Raw genomic sequence first — 17,933 nt, 5'->3', positions numbered from 1 at the left:
GTACTTATGGAACCTTCAGGGAGTGTACTCGCAACAGAATCAAAAGCATAGTGTTTTTATCGGTGGGGATCTTTACATAGTTATTATTGAATTATTTGCTAGGGTAACACTTTCACCAACATATACAGTATCCCCAACCATTCTTCATTTACACAAAAAAGAACTAAGAACAAGTATTTTGGGCAGCATGAATGAATTGGATCGATAGGCTGTACACTGTCTTTAATATTCCTACCCAAATGAGCAGTTAATCCAGACTCAGCAAATAATTCCAAATTTGCATGAAAAGCATACTTCCGCAGGATGTACTCTTGTCTATGATGACAGGGCCAAACCTAGGAACTTTCTTTTTCAAATCATTATCCCTGCTTACGAAGAGTATTGTTTAGGACCATGTGAATGATTAATGCTTTGAGGTTGTTATTGTGTTGATTGTGCTAGATTGTAGAGAACTCAAACAACTGCTTCATTGTAATGCACACTTCGCCACTGTCACTGGGCAAAGAAGACTAAAGCTACGTCCACACTAGACCAGATAATTTTGAAAACACTGGTTTCACGTAAAAACGATAGGCGTCCACACCAGGCGTTTTTGAAAATACCTCCGTCCACATTAAAACGGGTATTTGGGCGAATCTCCTCCTACTGGGCATGCGCAGGACACACAGAAAACAAACAAAGAGGAAACGGTATACTTGGTGCATGCTTGTCCAGTTACAGACTAGAAAAACTAAAAAGGAAATTGCCAAACAAAAGACTTGGTGCGCATTTGTCCAGAAACATTTCTTACAGCCATAGTCTCTTCACTGATGAAAGGGACGACGGCTACAACTAAATGCAATAATGCTTGTTACTGAGCAAAAGTGGAATTTGCTGTTACTTCATTTGTTTGCCTTTACTTTTGCCAGGTTTTTGTGTATTATTTTGCTGTATTTAACATGTTCAATAAAACGAGTTACTGGGCAAAAGTGACAATTGCATCTATTGAATGTTTGCACAAGCAATACATTAATAAAGCACCTTGTTAAATGTATAAAACATGTCTGCATCAGTGTTATCTTGTATTTCCATACAATGTTACATTAGGCTGTTACACGTCTATTGTCAGATATTGTTGTGGTGTTGGAGGTTGCGTTCAAGAAAACAATGAACTGCCGCACTGCCGCCACCATTTGTTCCGGCACGTCATGACAGAGTTTTTAAAATTAGCCAGTTACCCCGTTCACACTACAACGGCCAACTGGCATTTTCAGATTTAAACACTCTGGGGAGTGTTTTAGAAAAGCTCAGTTTTCGGGGGAGGAAAATGCCGTTTCAATGTGGACGGAGGGTCAAAACGAAGAGAAAAAGCTTTGGTTACGGATTTATCCAGTCTAGTGTGGACAGGGCCTCAGGTTAACTGTTATTTCAAAGCATGTATTTAAGTATATTTGACGATGTAACAATGAATTTGTCCTTCTACTGACAGATCTCCAGATAAGGAGGACAATCTACTAAACATGGTAAGTGTTCTACAACTCTTTAGTTTTCTATGAATCAAACAGTACATCACTGCATAGGTCATTCAGCTAATGATGTTGCTCTGATTTTAATGCCCTCTCTCCTTTTTGCCTCTTCTTCCTTTCCCTTTTCTCTCCATGTCCCCAGCATCTCCAATTTAATTGGCATATTCTCAAAGCAGCAGCCTACTGAATCCATTAAATGAGATGAGATTTGATAGAGGTATACAAAATTATGAGGGATATAGCTAGGATAAATGAAAGAAGGCATTTTCCACTGAACAGCACGTACAAAATGCTGGAGGAACTCAGCAAGTCAGGCAGCATCTGTGAAAAGAGTAGACAGTTCACATTTTGGGCCAATACCCTTCTGCTACCTGAACCGCTGACTTCCTGCAGCATTTTGTGTGTGTGTGTGTGTGTGTGTGTGTGTGTTGCTTTGGATTCCCAACATCTGCAGATTTTCTTGTGTTTTGTGATTTTTTTTTTCCCCACTGAGATTGAGTGGGATTACAAATAGAGGTAATGGGTTAGGGGTGAAAGATGAAATGCTTAAGGGGAATATGAGGGGAAACTTCTTCGCTTCAGAAGGTTTTGAGAGTGTGTAATGAGCCGCCAGCGCAAGTGGTATTATCGACCTCAATTTCAACGTTTAAGCGAAGTTTGGATAGGGGTATGGAGGTCTTTGCTGTCGGTGCAGGTTGATGGGAGTAGGCAGTTTAATTGGACTAGATGGGCTGAAGGGCCTGTTTCTGTGCTGTACTTTGACTCTATGGCTCTACATTAGATGTGCTCTATCTCCCTTTCCTCTTCCTCTTCCCTCCACACCAACTCCACCCCCCATATGAACTTTTCTGCTGCATTTTATTAATTTCACTGTGCATGGTCACTGTTGGTGCGTATTATCTTTTATTTTCTATTTCTAATTAACCCTGCCTATAGCTAAGCACAGTATAGGCCATGATGTCGGTTGACATTTTAACCTACTAAGATCAACCTAGCCCTTCTTTCGCACATTGCTCTCCATTTTCTGTCATCCATGTTCCTGTCAAAGAGTTTCCTAAATGCCCCTAATCTATCTGCCTCTTCCACCACACCAAGCAGGGCATTCCAAACACTCACCAATCTCTGTGTAAAGAATATATTTCTGACATCTCCCCCAGCCCCCATACTTCCTTCCAATCAACTTAAAATTATGTTCGTGGGCATTAACCATTTCCACCTGAGGAACAATCCACACATTCCAGGCCTGTTATCATCTTGTACACCTCTATCGTCACCTCTCATCCTCCATCACTCCAAAGAGAAAACTCAAACTTGCTCAGCTTATCCTTATGAGACATGCTTTCCAATCCAAGCAGTACCTGGTAAATCTCCTCTTGCACCCTCTCTAAGCTTCTATGTCCTTCCTATAATGAGGCGGCCAGAACTGGACACAATATTCCACCTGAGGTCTAACCAGGGACTTGTAGAGCTCTAATGTAATTGAACTCAGTCCTATGATTAATGAAGGCCAACACACCATACCATACCTTCTTAACCATCCTATCAACTTGTTGTTAAGTTTGAGGGATCTGTGGACGTGAACCCAAGAACGGTCTGCTCCTCCACGCTGCCAAGAATCATGCCATCAACACTATATTCTGACTTCAAATTCAACCTTCCAAAGTGAATTACCTCACACTTCTGAGCCAGTTTTTTATTTGTTTATTTTTAATTTATTGAGATACAGCGGGGAATAGGCCCTACCCGGCCCTTTGAGCCACGCCGCCCAGCAGTCCAGATTTAGGCATCCGTTGGTCTCGTGAGACCATAGATTTGTGCCTTGGAAGGTTTTCAGGGCACAGGCCTGGGCAAGGTTGTATGGAAGACTGGCAGTTGCCCATGCTGCAAGTCTCCCCTCTACACGCCACCGATGTTGTCCAAGGGAAGGGCACTAGGGCCGATACAGCTTGGCACCGGTGTCATCGCAGAGCAATGTGTGGTTAAGTGCCTTGCTCACCGACACAACACGTTGCCTCAGCTGAGGCTCGAACTAGCGACCTTCAGATCACTAGACCGATGCCTTAACCACTTGGCCACACGCCAACAGTCCAGATTTAATCTTGGCCTAATCACGGGACAGTTAACCTACCAACCGATACATCTTTGGACTGTGGGAGGAAACCGGAGCATCTGGTGGAAACTCACTGCGGTTACGGGGAGAGCACAGGAATTGAACCCGTGTCACTGGCGCTGTAAGGGGTTGTGCTAACCACCGCGCCACTGTGACGCCTCACAAGTTATGAGAAGCAGAAGAGTGAACAAAATGATTGATTCACCATCCAGAGAGGCAGGGTTTTGACCCAAAATGTCGCCAGTTCCCTTCCTCCTCCCAGATTCTCCACAACCTGCTGAGTTCCTCCAACAGATTGTTTGTTAGTCACCCAGTTTATCTCCATTTGCATTTCCAGCCCTCTTACCTCTGTGTTGCAAATTTAATTTTTAAATTGTCACCTGGAGTACTACAAGATTCTATCTCCTAGCATTTAAACAAGTGTACTGCAGTTTATTTTTTATTTCCAAAAGCCTTACAGTTTCCTTCCAATGAAACATGATGTAGTTTTTCTTTCGGCATTCAACATGTGAAAAGGAGGGGTTGTTTTGTTTTTATTTTTCATTTACTTCACCAACAGAGGTTCAATTGCACAGCTCCAGAAATTCAGTGGGGCACTCGTCTGCAAATTGCCAAGTGCAAATGCCAAGTTTAAGGACATTGAACAGCAGGGCACAATGAGGAAATTGTTGTGTATTGCCTTAATAGAAATTAAATGTGCACTTTCAGAACAATCTTACAACAGGGCACTTACTACTTTAAACTTCTAGTGAATTTTTCTAGACCTGAATCTCTGTGTCATATCACTCACTCGTACAGGTGATACAGGTACAGTCAGGTGAGGGGGAAGGTAGGTGGGAGGGGGGGAAAGGGGGATGAAGTAAGAAGCATGGACGCGATAGGTGGAAAAGTGCTGAAGAAGGAATCTGATAGGAGAGGAGAGAGGACCATCACATTAAAGCTTGTACTCCTTCCCCTCCCCTCCCCCACCACCTTATTCTGGCATCTTCACTCTTCCTTTCTCGTCATAAAGAAGCACCATTGACTCTTTATTCCTCTCCAACGCTGCCAGATTTCCGTGTTACTCTGGATTTCCAGCATCAGCAGAATCACTTTATAATTCCATTCAAATGACCCAAACCTGCGCGGGAACTACAGGCTTATTTCTGCAGTATAAGATTTATTTATTTTTTATTTCAGGCAGCCTAAGCACACTCAAGTGTCAAATTTTTCAAAGAAAAGTGGTGGGGAAAATTTCTTATTGTAACTGTTTTTTGGAAACTCTGCAGTGACATCAATGTTTTTCAGCCTTCAGAGAAGGAGACCAACAGTTACCTAGTGAGCTCCAGAAGTGAGCTGCCAGCGAATGGTCACACTGAGAGCCTTACAAATGGAGATGGTAAGGCAGCAATTGGCATGTGCAATCCAAAGTAACTTTCTCAACTTCTAGCAAAGGAAAGCGTAGACCTGTTGTACATTCGGTATATAAATAAGTAACATTTCAAATGGTTTGTGGTGGGGAGATTTTTAACAATTCTAGGTGGATTAATGGTCCCTTCTGGAAGTCGTCAAAATGTTACCATTTATTTTCATTGATATTTATTATTTTAGCAATGCCATTGTCCAATATCAAAGCATTTCATCAGCATGGTGTTATTTAGAAACATAAAGCAGTACAGCTAAGTACAGACCCTTTGCCCTTCTAACTGAATGCAAGTTCAGCCTCATCCTTCTCTCCCTCTAAGCTCTCCATTTCCTCTCATCCATGTGTTAAATACACTCAAAAACTTCTATAGTTGTACTGTGGAGAGCATTCTGACAGGCTGCATCACTGTCTGGTATGAAGGGGCTACTGCACAGGACCGAAAGAAGCTGCAAAAGGTTGTAAATCTAGTCAGCTCCATCTTGGGTACTAGCCTGCAAAGTACCCAGGACATCTTTAGGGAGGGTTGACTCAGAAAGGCAGTGTCCATTATTAAGGACGTCCAGCACCCAGGGCATGCCCTTTTCTCACTGTTACTGTCAGGTAGGAGGTACAGAAGCCTGAAGGCACACACTCAGTGATTCAGGAACAGCTTCTTCCCCTCTGCCATCCGATTCCTAAATGGATGTTGAAGCTTTGGACACTACCTCACTTTTTTTAAATATACAGTATTTCTGTTTTTGCACATTTTGAAAATTCTATTCAATATACGTAATTGATTTACTTGTTTATTATTGTTTTATTTATTATTATTTTTTCTCTCTCTGCTAGATTATGTATTGTATTGAATTGTTGCTGCTAAGTTAACAAATTTCACATCACGTGCCGGTGATAGTAAACCTGATTCTGATTCTGATCTTGAGTCTCTTAAATGTCCCTAATGTATCTGCTTCTGCCACCACCCTGGCAGCGCGTTCCACACCACTCTCTGTGTAAAATGAAATCTACCTCTGGCGTTTTCAAACATATTTTCCTCCAATCACCTCAAAATTAGGCTCCCTCCTACGTATCAACTGTTCAAATGCATCAATGCTAATTTTTGGTTGTCAAACCTTAATTGCAGATGGGTGGGGGGAAAAGAATCAACTCAATTATTGTGCTTTTTAAAAATAGAAAATGTTGCTATATAACTTTGCTTTGGTAGTCCTTTCAGATCAAAGTACAATTGTAAATTCCTCTGAAGATGCATTGCTTCCAGTTGAGCCAAACCAGGATGCACAGTGTAAATCTTCAAAATGTACACAGAGTAGGGAGCTGCCTGAAATACCAGGCAATGATCCAACAGCTGCCGCAGAATCGACAGAAGTGAATGAAGCCAAGACCTCGCAGGGGGTGTGTAACACCTATGAAGTGTTAAAGGACAGCTCCTCACCGGACATGGTCACTGAAGACTCTCTCTATGAAACAGTGAAAGAGCTGAAAGAGGAAACTGGCAGTGTGGTCAATGAAATTTATAGTGAGGCAGAAGCTACAGATTTGAATGTTGTGGTACAAGATCAAAATCACCAGCCCGCTGATGGTACCGCGGCATACGCAACGGTAAGCAAGGTGAAAGTGAATCGCAGTCTCTCAACAGAGCAGATATTGGTTACTGAAGATGAACCTCCTCCAAATCTGATAAAGCAGCTGGATGAAAACATAGAGGTGAGCCATTTTGTTTGTTGTTTTTAATTCATTGAAACGTCATCCTTACTTCAGAAGCTCCCAGCATTTCATTTGGAGGATCTTGCAAACTGCCACCTGCACTTGGTACGATGTGGAATTAGTAGTGGTTTCCCTGCTGTTTGCTCCCTTTATGAATTCAGTGCACCCGGTTAGGCTCAGTGCACATCTCAGTTTCTCTGAGGCTTCACACTGTGGATCTCCTGCTGTGGACCTGAATCTGCCACTGAAGTCTAGCAGCGATTTAATGCAGACAAGTGCCAGGTTTTGCACCTCGGTAGGACCAACAGGAGTAGGTCTTAAACAGTGAACAGTAGAGTACTGAGGGGTGTGGTAGAACAAAGGGACTGCAAATACAGGTCCATAATTCATTGAAAGTGGTGGCACAGGTAGATAGGGTTGTTAAGAATGCTTTTGACATATTGCCCTTCATAAATCAAAGTGTTGAGTGCAGGAGATGCAATGTTATGTTGAATTGTATAAGACATTGGTGAGGCCTAATTTGGAGTATTGTGTGTAATTTTGGTCACCTGCCTACAGGAAAGATGTAAATAAGGTTGGAAGAGTGCAGAGACAATTCACAAGGATGTTGCTGGGTCTGGAGGACCTGAGTTATAAGGAATAGGTTAGAACTTTATTCCTTAGAGCATAGAAGATTGAGAGGAGATTTGGTAGAGGAATACAAAATTATGGGGGGTATAGATAGGGTAAATGCAAGCAAGCTTTTTGCACTGAGGTTGGGTGGGACTATAACCAGAGATCGTGGGTTAAGGATGAAAGCTGAAGAGTGTAAGGGGTACGTGAGCAAAAACGTCTTCACTCAGCGGGTTGGGAGAGTGTGGAATGGGCTGCCAGTGCAAGTGGTCCATGAGCACTTAATTTCAATGCTTAAGAGAAGTTTGGATAAGTGCATGGATGATAGGGGTACGGAGGATGATAGTCCCAATGCAGGCCGACGGGTGTAGGCACTTTAAACAGATTAGATGGGTCAGAGGGCCTGTTTCTGTGCTGTATTTTTCTATAACTCCCTCATTAAACTGAATGAGGTTAGATTTTTTTCATTTCTGCCCCCCCCCCCACTACATTGCAGCTGTATTGTCACACTTGGAAATAGCAAGGTTGTCAATCTGCATGGAAAAGTAAGTGCAGATGAGTAGTTTGGCTTATCTTGTTAAAATATTAAAATTATTTCCACAAACCAAATGTTTTTAAACTTTACTGATGAAGGGTCTGACCCTGAACATCAGCCGTTGATTACTTCCTGTAGATGCTGCCTGACTTGCTGAGCATCTCAGCATTTTGTACGTTTTGCTCCGGATTTCTGGCATCTACAGAATCTCTTGTTAAATATTATTTTCATTATTTATATCGATTTTAACTTCTTCCAAAAATCTCAGTATGAGGGTCAGAAGTCGTTCGAGTCACGAAGTCTGTTTTTTTCTGCTGCCTGCAGCCCACTTGTCATGCGTGGACCTTTGTGGTTTGTGGAGAACCCTGCTGCAGCGAGGGTTTGGTCTCTGAGAACCATGTGAATGTGAGCGTCACAAGGCATGGGCTGGGCTGAGAGTGCTGTCCACTGCTGTAGCTGCAAGCTTTATACAGTGGATTCCAGTTTACTGGGCCATTGGTTAATCAGGGCAGCCGTTTATTTGGGACAACTCCGAAAGAACGAAAGCTAATCGAGCAAATAGCCTGGATTCCTTTCATTTATTTGGGACACTCTGACACTTAATAGGCGCAAGAGACTGTTGCCAAACAGTTTCTAACTAGCATCAATCGCGTGCACTTGTGTGGACATTAGACACTACGCTGTGCTTAGAGCAAACGGTTTTTAAATAGCATCGGTTGTGTGTGTCTGTGTCCAAGAAGCAGAGATTTTGGTCACTGATTGTTGGTGAGAAATAAGCAGTAAGACAATTCAGAACTGTTTTACTCACTGTGGTTTCAAGCATTCCAGCTTGAAGATGCCTGAAACGGCCAGGAGTGAAAAGGAACTGTTTTCACTACTTCAAGTTAGGAATTACGAAGAATTTGAAGCTATCGACAATCATTGCATGTTGAAATGAAAATGAAGATGTGGAGGATGCAGAGGTTGAAAGCATTGCATGATCTGCACTAGGTGTCTGTGCTGATTCTGTTCATTTACAGTTGTCAATCAAAAGAACACGCTGTGTACACTGGGTGAATTCCTCTGTTGATAACTATTTAGAACTAATACACATTTTTAATAGTACTGTAGTAGTATTGATAGTGTTCTAATTTGCTCTGCCTTTCATTTAAGTACATAACTTGTTACTCAGTTAAATGGTAGTTTTCTTTTTTTATACCTTCTTTAACTATTTCTATGAAACTTTGCTAATTGGGGCAGCTGCTTAATTGGTTCAAAATATACTGGCTCCGGGGTGTCTCAGTTAGCCAGAGTCCACTGTATACATCTTGTCTGACTGTGTCCATATTGATGGGCTGCTTAAGACCACAGGTCTCATTACTGTAAGTAGTTGCACCTTCAGGTCAATTAGAACTCGTTACCCTCTGGAGCAATCTCGGATCATTTGGAAAAAAATTTCTGCTACTAAAAAAAGTGTCTCTGGCAGGGGTTCCCAACTTTTTTTAATGTCATGACCAATACCATTAAGCAAGGGTTCTGGGTGGACTCCAGGTTGGGAACCCCTCATTGATAGTTGCTTAATTTACAACTTGATGGCAGGAAAGCAGGGTAGGACTTGTACAGTCAATAGGAGGACCCTGGGGAGTGCTATGGACAGAGGTACCTAGGAGTGCAAGTGCAGAGTTTGCTGAAAGTATAGTCACTGGTAAATCGGGTAGTGAGGAGGGTGTTTGGCATACCGACGTTCATCATTGATTATAGGAGTTGGGAAGTTATATTGCAGATACCTAACATTGGTGAGGCGCAGTTGGAGTGTTGTGTGCAGTTTTGATTACCCTGTTATAGGAAAGATGTCATTGAACATTGAAGAGTACATGAAAGATTTATCACTGTGCTGCTCGGACTTGGGGCCTGAGTTATGAGGGGGTTGCACAGACTAGGACTCTGCAACGTCTGAGATTGAGGGGCGAGCTGATAGAGGTATGTAAGGTAATGAGGAGACATGGTCCCTTCCCCAGGAAGGTGGTGCTAAAAGTAAGGGGGATTAAGTTTAAAATCAGAGGTGCAAGATTTAAATAGTATATCAGGGCAGCTTCTTCATGTAATGGACAGTGCGCATTTGGAATGAGTTACCAGAAATGGTGGTTGAGATGGGCATATTAGCCAATTTTTAAAAGCCATTTAGAATAGTAGGTGGGTAGGCAAGGTCTTGAGGGCTTTGGGCCTAATACAAGCTGATGGGACTAGCTTGCTGGGCAACACGGTTGGCATGGGTGAGTTGGACAGAAGGACGTGTTTCCATGCTGATGTGAGGGTTTGGAGTTGCAGGCTAAGGCAAAGGTGAGGCCGAGTATTGTGTACAATTTTGGCCTGAGAAGTGTATAAAATTTGGGATGTATAGGAAGAACAAGCTCACAAGTGAATTCCAATGGTCTGAAGAGAGTGAGGGTGACAGTGAAATGCTGTATGATGCAAAGTCTAGAGTTGGGAGCTTACTGCGAGAGGAGGGTCTATACCATGGTAGCCCTGTTGGAGGCAGTTTCGGAGAGGCATAAAAGATCAGACTGCGGTGCCGAGTCGCTGTAATCACAGAGATAGTAATTTAAAGAAGCTTTATGGTAACTTAAATATAAGCAGGTGTAGATTGCTAAAAACATGCAAAACTAAGGGAAAGTTAAACTCACCAGTATTTACTTTCAGTAAGTTAAATGCAGTGTCATACTCTCAGCAATTCTTTACAGAAATAGTGCTTTCAGTAAGCAAAGGCAGTAGTCTTGACCAGTTGCCAATCTAATTTACAGAAATGCATACAATACAATTTGAAAACATTGAATGATTTGAGCAAATAGTTAACATTTCTGACACAATGCATTTTTGATTATCAGCAAAGCCACACAGCAGCACTGAGGATTATAGTGCTCCAGCCAGCTAGTTTCCTGTGCACCCCTGTGGCTGAGAAGGAAAACTTCACCAATGGAAGTACAGTGGCTGGCTGCTCCCAGTGCTGTATCTATTCTTGAGAGGGTTTGTTTTGTTGAGTCTGAGTGATGGTGCCCTGTATGGGCAGAGACAAGGCTGCCTTTTTCTGGGTCAGAATAATTGCAAGTTATTGATACAGCCTGCTTTATGTTGAACTATGCTTGGTAAGGTCTGCAGCAACATCAGACGTCCACAAGTAGAATAATAGTAGTCGGTGAATTTCGCAAAGCTGGCTTGCTGGATCTCATGCAGAAATAAGGACAGGATGCTGAATTTATCAGTAAGGATAAGGTGGCCTGTGAAAATGGCTGGGATGGGTGGGGAGCAGAGAGCCTTTTTCCAGTAGCAGTTTGATTTGTTCCTCCCTCCAGTCTGACCTCAGCATCTATCACACCCACATTCACGCAACGGTCCAGGGGATATGGGGATACTTCAGTCACCACCCAGATAAATGCTAAAACACTGGGGGGGGGGGGTGGTCGGTGAGGTTAAGGTGTGAAGAAATATACTCAACACACAACAAAGAAACAGCTTCTATGCACCTTTTAAAGACTTTCCAGTCCAGGTTTCTGATTCAGTAATTTCAACAGCATCCTAAGTATGCTGCCCAGAGTGGAAGGTAGTTTGGTGACTGTTCTGGTCGGGTCATTAGATACAAGGCAACACACACAAAATGCTGGAGGAACTCAGCAGGCCAGGCAGCCTCTGTGGAAAAGTGTAAACAGTCAACGTTTCAGGGTGAGACCCTTCATCAGGACCAGGCCTTGTGAAGGGTCTTGGCCCAAAATGTCGGCAGTTTACTCTGTTCCATAGATGCTGCCTGGTCTGCTGAGTTCCTCCAGCATCTTGTGCATGTTGCCTTGGATTTCCAGCATCTGCAGGTTCTCTCATGTAGGTCATTATAGACACTCGGTGGCCAATTTATTAGGTACAGGAGTGGAACCCAGTATGGTCTTCTGTTGCTGTAGCCCACCCATTTCAAGGTTTGATGTGTTGTGCATTCAGAGGTGCTCTTCTGCACACCTCTGTTGTAACACGTTATCTGAGTTACTGTCACTTTTCCTGTCAGCTTGAACCAGTCTGCCCATTCTTCTCTGAACTTTCACGTGAAAAGGTATTTTCACCATAGAACTGCCACTCAATGGATTTTTTTTTGTTGCTGTGCATGAAAATCCCAAGAATCAGCAGTGTCTGAGATACTCAAGCTATCCCATCTGTCACCAGCAATCATTCTACAGTCAGTCACTTGGATTATATTTCTTCCCTGTTCTGATGTTTGGTCTGAACCTCGACCATGTCGGCATGCTTTTCTTCATTGAGTTGCTGCCACATTATTGGCTAATGAGATATCTGAATTAACATACAAGTGTCCCCAATAAAGTGGCCACCGAGTGTATTTTCCTGGCTTCAGGCATTCGGCTTTGCTTTTATTTCACAACACAAGGAAGTTGAAATATTAAAAAGTCAATCTGATCCATTGTGTTTTCAAGGAAAGGCAGTGCTTTCCTCCTAAGAAGTTAAAGGGAGCTGCCTTTTCAATGTGTTGGTTATCTGGGATTGTGGCTCTGCAGAGCTAAACTCATTCCTTGACCCTCTCAGAAAATGTTCTTCCTCATTTTAATACCAGTTCCAGTTACATTAATGCATGACTGGCAGTTTTTGAGGACTTATGTCTCTATAGATTTAAGGCTATGTCTACTTGTGGCTCTGTTCCCGTGAGATTGACACATCTTCATCAACAAAATTGCACTTTCACTTCTAACTTCCAGGGGATTCAAGATTCAAGATTGTTTATCGTCAAACTTCAGTAAATAAGTGTAAAGGAGAATGAAGTGACTGCCTCTCCAGATTCGATGAAGCATAAATAAAAACACAATAAGCAAAAGAACATGATATAAAACACAAAAAAAATCCAATATGAAAGCAATCCTATAAAACCCAATGAACAAGTAACAGTTATTTACACAGACTGATTGTATGTACAAAGTGACAATAAGTTTACTTTGAAAAGTACATAAACATCACCATATACAACCCTGAGTTTCATTTTCTTATAAGGTAAAGCTAGGTGATGTGTATGTAGTGGTGGTGGGGTGGGTGAATGGGTGGAGCTATTGATCACATCGAACTCTTTCAATCCTGTTTCGAAGGAAACCACACCAGAATTACATCAGAAATTAATTTTGAAAGATTTATAATTTTAACAGCCTATTAATGTTTAGTTGCAAAGTGACTAATAATTCAAATGCCATAAATAAAATTTGATTGAATTGGAACAATCTTTAGCTGAAAAGGGGAAAAAAAGCAAGTTCCTGCAATTAGCAGATAAAATACATTTAATTGAGTTTTCTTTTAACCTGTACCAATTCATTTTGCTGATGAGAATAAAATTGAAAGAAAATTATAGCTTTAAACATTCTTACTTTGATCCTGTTCTTGCACACCAACCTCAATGCATTGAATAATACAATAGAATGGGTAGAAACGATATTTAGTGTTTGTGTTGTTAGAAACTAAACAGCATTTCATTAAAGCAAATTAATTTCCAGAGAAACTGTGCAAATTAAAATCTTCCGAGATGAGTATTGCATTGTTAAATATCTATGTCTTATAGTCTATAGATCGCACTTGCTCTTTTATCCTACGAACCGCCATCTATCTGAAATTTTCTTCTACAATTTTAAAAATAAATTAAATGTTAGACATTCTTTCATTGATGCTACTGACTGTGATTTACAAACAGAAATAAAATTTACAAACAAGAATAATTTGTATTTATCAGACCTGTTGTGTAATCCTTTGCTTCCTTCGATCCAGTTGGTCTTCCAAAGTTTGAATGTGTGTGTGTTATGTACTTTTTTAATTTATGTAATGACACAATATGGAACAACAGCCAGCAACCCACCTATTTAACACTAGCCTAATCACAGGACAATTTACAATGACCAATTAACCTACTAACTGGCACGCTGTGGGAGGAAACCCTTAAGCTCACGGGAAAAACGTACAATTTTACAGAGGACACCAGAATTGAACTCCGAACTCTGACACCCTGACCTGAAATAGCATCGTGCGAACCTCTACGCTACCGTGGCACCTATTTTCTCCCTGATCCCTATCCGTTTCCCTTCTGGTTTCAATACTGATTCCAGAACACAACTGCTCAACATTTCCATTAAGTAACCTTTGGCTCTTTCACCAATCAGTCTTTGTCCCCTCTCATTATTGAGGGTTATTTTCCTTTTCCCATACTGCCTTGTGCCTTTCCGATTTTAAACACCTCTTCAATTTCTCTCTCAACTGCCTTGTCTCAAAGGAGAGAAACCCTAGCTTCTCTAATCTCTATCCACTAATTTATGACCATTATTTTATCCAGTAATTATCTCATGAACCTACTTGGAGCCTTCACATTTTCATTTGGTTTGTGACCTGATACTCTTGTTTCAGCTAAAGTAGTGTATCTTTCCTGATTTTGGAGAGGAAAATGTTGATTTACGCTGATGTTGGTTTGTTTATTCTACAGTGCATTTAGATGACTTTACAAAAATGGGTGTCTCTCCAATACTTCAGTACTATAAGATCCTTAGAAATGGAAGCAGATTTGGCCCATTGAGTCTGCTCTGCCATTAAATCATGGCTGATTTTATTTCCAATTCTATTCTCCCAAATCCTCTCTGTAAACCTTAACCCACTTACCAATAAAGAACCAATCAATTTCTGCCTTTAAGTCCACTCAGTAACTTGGTCTCCATTGCCCTCTGTGGCATTGAAATCCACCGATTCACCTCCCATTGGTTGAAGAAATTTCTCCTCCCCTCGGTTTTAAAGGGATATCACTTTATTCTGAGGCTGTGCCCTCTGATCCTAGAGCAACAATAACACGGTGAATCTGACTTTACAGTTATGACTTCACAATTGGTTATCAATGTATTTTGATTAATTATTTCTAACAGAATCAAAGACCCTCGTGTTTCTAGTTTTGCATCAGAAACGGTGCTCTTGACCTCTTAATTTATTCGTTCCTATCATGCCGCATTCCCTGGAAGCTTCCTACCTTTTCAAGCGTCTCTCATTTCAATAGCAATAATGTAATTAAATGCAAAAATGTCGGAATACTACCAAAGTTTTATGTCATCTGATCATATGATCAAATCTCTGAAAATATTGCCAGCTGCAATTGGCCACCCTGTGCATGCGCCAAACTCTATCTCTGCCTAGTAAACTCGTAACGGTCTGCACACATGGGAAATTTGTTTTTAAGGTAACCACAGGAGAAATCTTAAGCTCAGTTTATACTGCCTCTCACTGAACTAGAGCTACACACACAAAATGCTGGAGGAACTCAGCAGGCCAGGCCCTTCCTACCTATATCCGTAATACTTGACACGCTCTGGATCTTTTTAATGATTTCAAGTTTTCTGGCCCCTGTCTTATTTTTCCTATGGATGTCCAGTCCCTATACACCTCTGTCCCCCACGAGGAAGATCTCACAGCTCCCTGGTTTTTTTTTCTGGATACCAGATCCAACCAGTTCCCCTCCACCACCACTCCCCTCCATCTAACGGAACCTGTCCTCACTCTTAATAATTTCTCCTTTGGCTCCTCCCACTTCCTTTCTCCATGGGGACTTGCATAAGTCCCAGCTATGCCTGCCTTTTTGTCAGCTACATAGAACATTCTGTGTTTCAGCCCTACACTGGTGTCTGTCCCCCACTTTTCCTTCACTACATTGATGACTGTATTGGTGCAGCTTCCTGCACCCACGCAGAGCTCATCGACTTCATCAATATCACCTCCAACTTACACCCTGCCCTCAAATTTAGCTAGTCCATTTCCAACACCACCCTTTCCTTTCTCGATTTCTCTGTCTCTATCTCTGGAGACAGCTTATCTACTGATACCTATTATAAACCCATGGACTCTCACAGGTACCTGGACTTTACCTCTAACTATCTTTTTACTTGTAAAAATGCCAGCCCCTCCTCTCAATTCCTCTGCCTCTGCCGCATCTGCTCAAAGGATGAGGCTTTTCATTCCAGAACGAAGGAGATGTCCTCCTTTTTCAAAGAAAGGGGCTTCCCTTCCTCCACCATCAGCGCTGCCCTCAACCACATCTCTTCCATTTCACATGTCTTCCCTTACCCCATCCTCCCACCACCCTACTAGGTATAGAGTTCCTCTTGTTCTCAGCTACCCCACTCCAGCCTCTGTGTCCAGCACATAATTCTCCATAGCTTCCACCATCTCTAACGGGATCCAACCACCAAGCACATCTTTCCCTATTCCCCCCCCCCACTTTCTGCTTTCCACAGGGATCGCTCCCTACACAACTCCCTTGTCCAGTCATCCTATCCCACTAATCTCCCTCCTGGCACTTATCCTTGCAAGCGGAACAAGTGCTACACCTGCCCCTACACCTCCTCCCTCACTCCCATTCAGGGCCCCAAACAATCCTTCCAGCAGAGGTGACTTTTCACCTGTGAGTCTGTCGGGGTCATGTACTGTGCCCGGTGCTCCTGGAGTGGCTTCCTGTATCTCAGTGAGACCTGATGTAGATTGGGAGACCGTTTCGATGAGTACCTATGCTCCATCTGCCAGAAGAAGCAGGATCTCCTATTTTAACTCCACTTCCACTTCCCATTCCCATCCTGATATGTCTATCCATGGCCTCCTTCACTGCCACACTCAGAATGCAGGAACAACACCTTGTATTCCATCTGGGTAGTCTCCAACCTGATGGCATGAACATCGATTTCTCGAACTTCCGGTAATGCCCCCACCCCTTCACCATTCCCCATATCCTTTTCCTTCTCTCAGCTTAATTCCTTGCCTGCCTATCGCTTCTCTCTGGTGCTCCTCCCCTTTTTCTTTCTTCCATGGCCTTCTGTCCTCTCCTATCAGACTCCCCCTTCTCCAGCCCCGTATCTCCTTCATCAACCAACTTCCCAGCTCTTTACTTCATTCCTCTCCCTCCCAGTTTCACCTATCACCTTGTGTTTCTGTTTCCCCTTCCCCCCACCTTTTAAATCTACTCCTCTTCTTTTTTTTTTCTCCAGTCCTGCTGAAGGGTTTTGGCCCAAAATGTTGACTGTACTCTTTTCCATTGATGCTGCCTTTCCTGCTGAGTTCCTCCAGCATTTTGTGTGTATTGCTTGGATCTCCAGCATCTACAGATTCTCTCTTGTTTCTGAACTAGAGCTGTACCTTGTGTGCCATCCAATCTGACTCCAGAATTGCACTGAAATTGATTGGGGAGAAAGGTTGCTGGTATGGTCAAATGGTCTTTCAAAAACCCTGCAGGTATTTCAATGCACTCTCACTTCAGTGAAAGTGTTCCATTTCCTTCACCACATCTCATCCATTACAGAGCTTCCTCCGGTATTTTATGCTGAAAAAATAGTTATTCGGTTTCTAGTGCAAACAAGGTTTGGATTTTTTTATGTATGACCATAAACCAACGTGAAAGGCAAAAATCTGTCCTTTGTTCAAAATCACAAGAGACTGAGTTGTTCCATTAATTTATCACAGAATTAAGTCCCCTGCTTCAGTAATGGACTTTGAAGTGTTTTCAAGCATTGGAGAGCTTCTTCCAAGCCTTTTAATGAGCCCATGCTGTTCCTCCTGCGATGTGTATTTTACTGTAACTGTGCTTTTTGGCTGGCTCCCAAGAAACATCGGACTTGAGTGTTGGGTTTTCTAACTGTTTACCGGCTCTCCTTTTCCAACCTCCTCATCTGTCCACCCAAGCAACTTAGTAGTCTTATTTCCCTTTAAGGCTTTCTTGCTGATCTTTAGCTGGATGAACATGGCACAATAATACCTTCGTACATCCACAGCAGGAAGATGTTGCCCGTACTCTTGGCCATTAATAACTGGCTGACAAACTTGGGCGAGTAGAGTAGTGGAGAATGATCCCCATAATTAACATTCCTTTATTAGCAGTCACTGCAGTCACACGCTCTTTGCTTTCATGTATATGGTTCTCAGTAGTTCTCAATGGTGGTGGAAGGGAAACCACATAATTTACATTCACTGGTAAATTTGAATGCTTTGCATTCCTTGACCAAAGGCCTGTGAGCGCACAGTTGAGAGATCTCTACTTGCCTC

The 17,933-nt window shown here is 42.3% G+C and overlaps 1 protein-coding gene across 2 annotated transcripts in view; it reads left to right on the top strand.

The window, feature by feature from the left end:
- pag1 (phosphoprotein membrane anchor with glycosphingolipid microdomains 1) overlaps nucleotides 1–17,933 on the top strand; it is a 161,650-nt gene that overhangs the window by 134,808 nt on the left and 8,909 nt on the right. For both annotated transcript variants that reach the window (XM_063042134.1, XM_063042142.1), the window contains 3 exons: nucleotides 1,469–1,502; nucleotides 4,903–4,993; nucleotides 6,222–6,721. In XM_063042134.1, the coding sequence (XP_062898204.1) occupies nucleotides 1,469–1,502; nucleotides 4,903–4,993; nucleotides 6,222–6,721 (625 nt within the window). The remainder of the gene's footprint in view (nucleotides 1–1,468; nucleotides 1,503–4,902; nucleotides 4,994–6,221; nucleotides 6,722–17,933) is intronic.

The sequence above is a fragment of the Mobula hypostoma genome, chromosome 1 (genome assembly GCF_963921235.1).
Source record: "Mobula hypostoma chromosome 1, sMobHyp1.1, whole genome shotgun sequence".
Classification (NCBI taxonomy): Eukaryota; Metazoa; Chordata; class Chondrichthyes; order Myliobatiformes; family Myliobatidae; genus Mobula; species Mobula hypostoma.
Note: the sequence above shows the minus strand (reverse complement) of the source record. Positions and strands in the feature narration are given on the sequence as shown.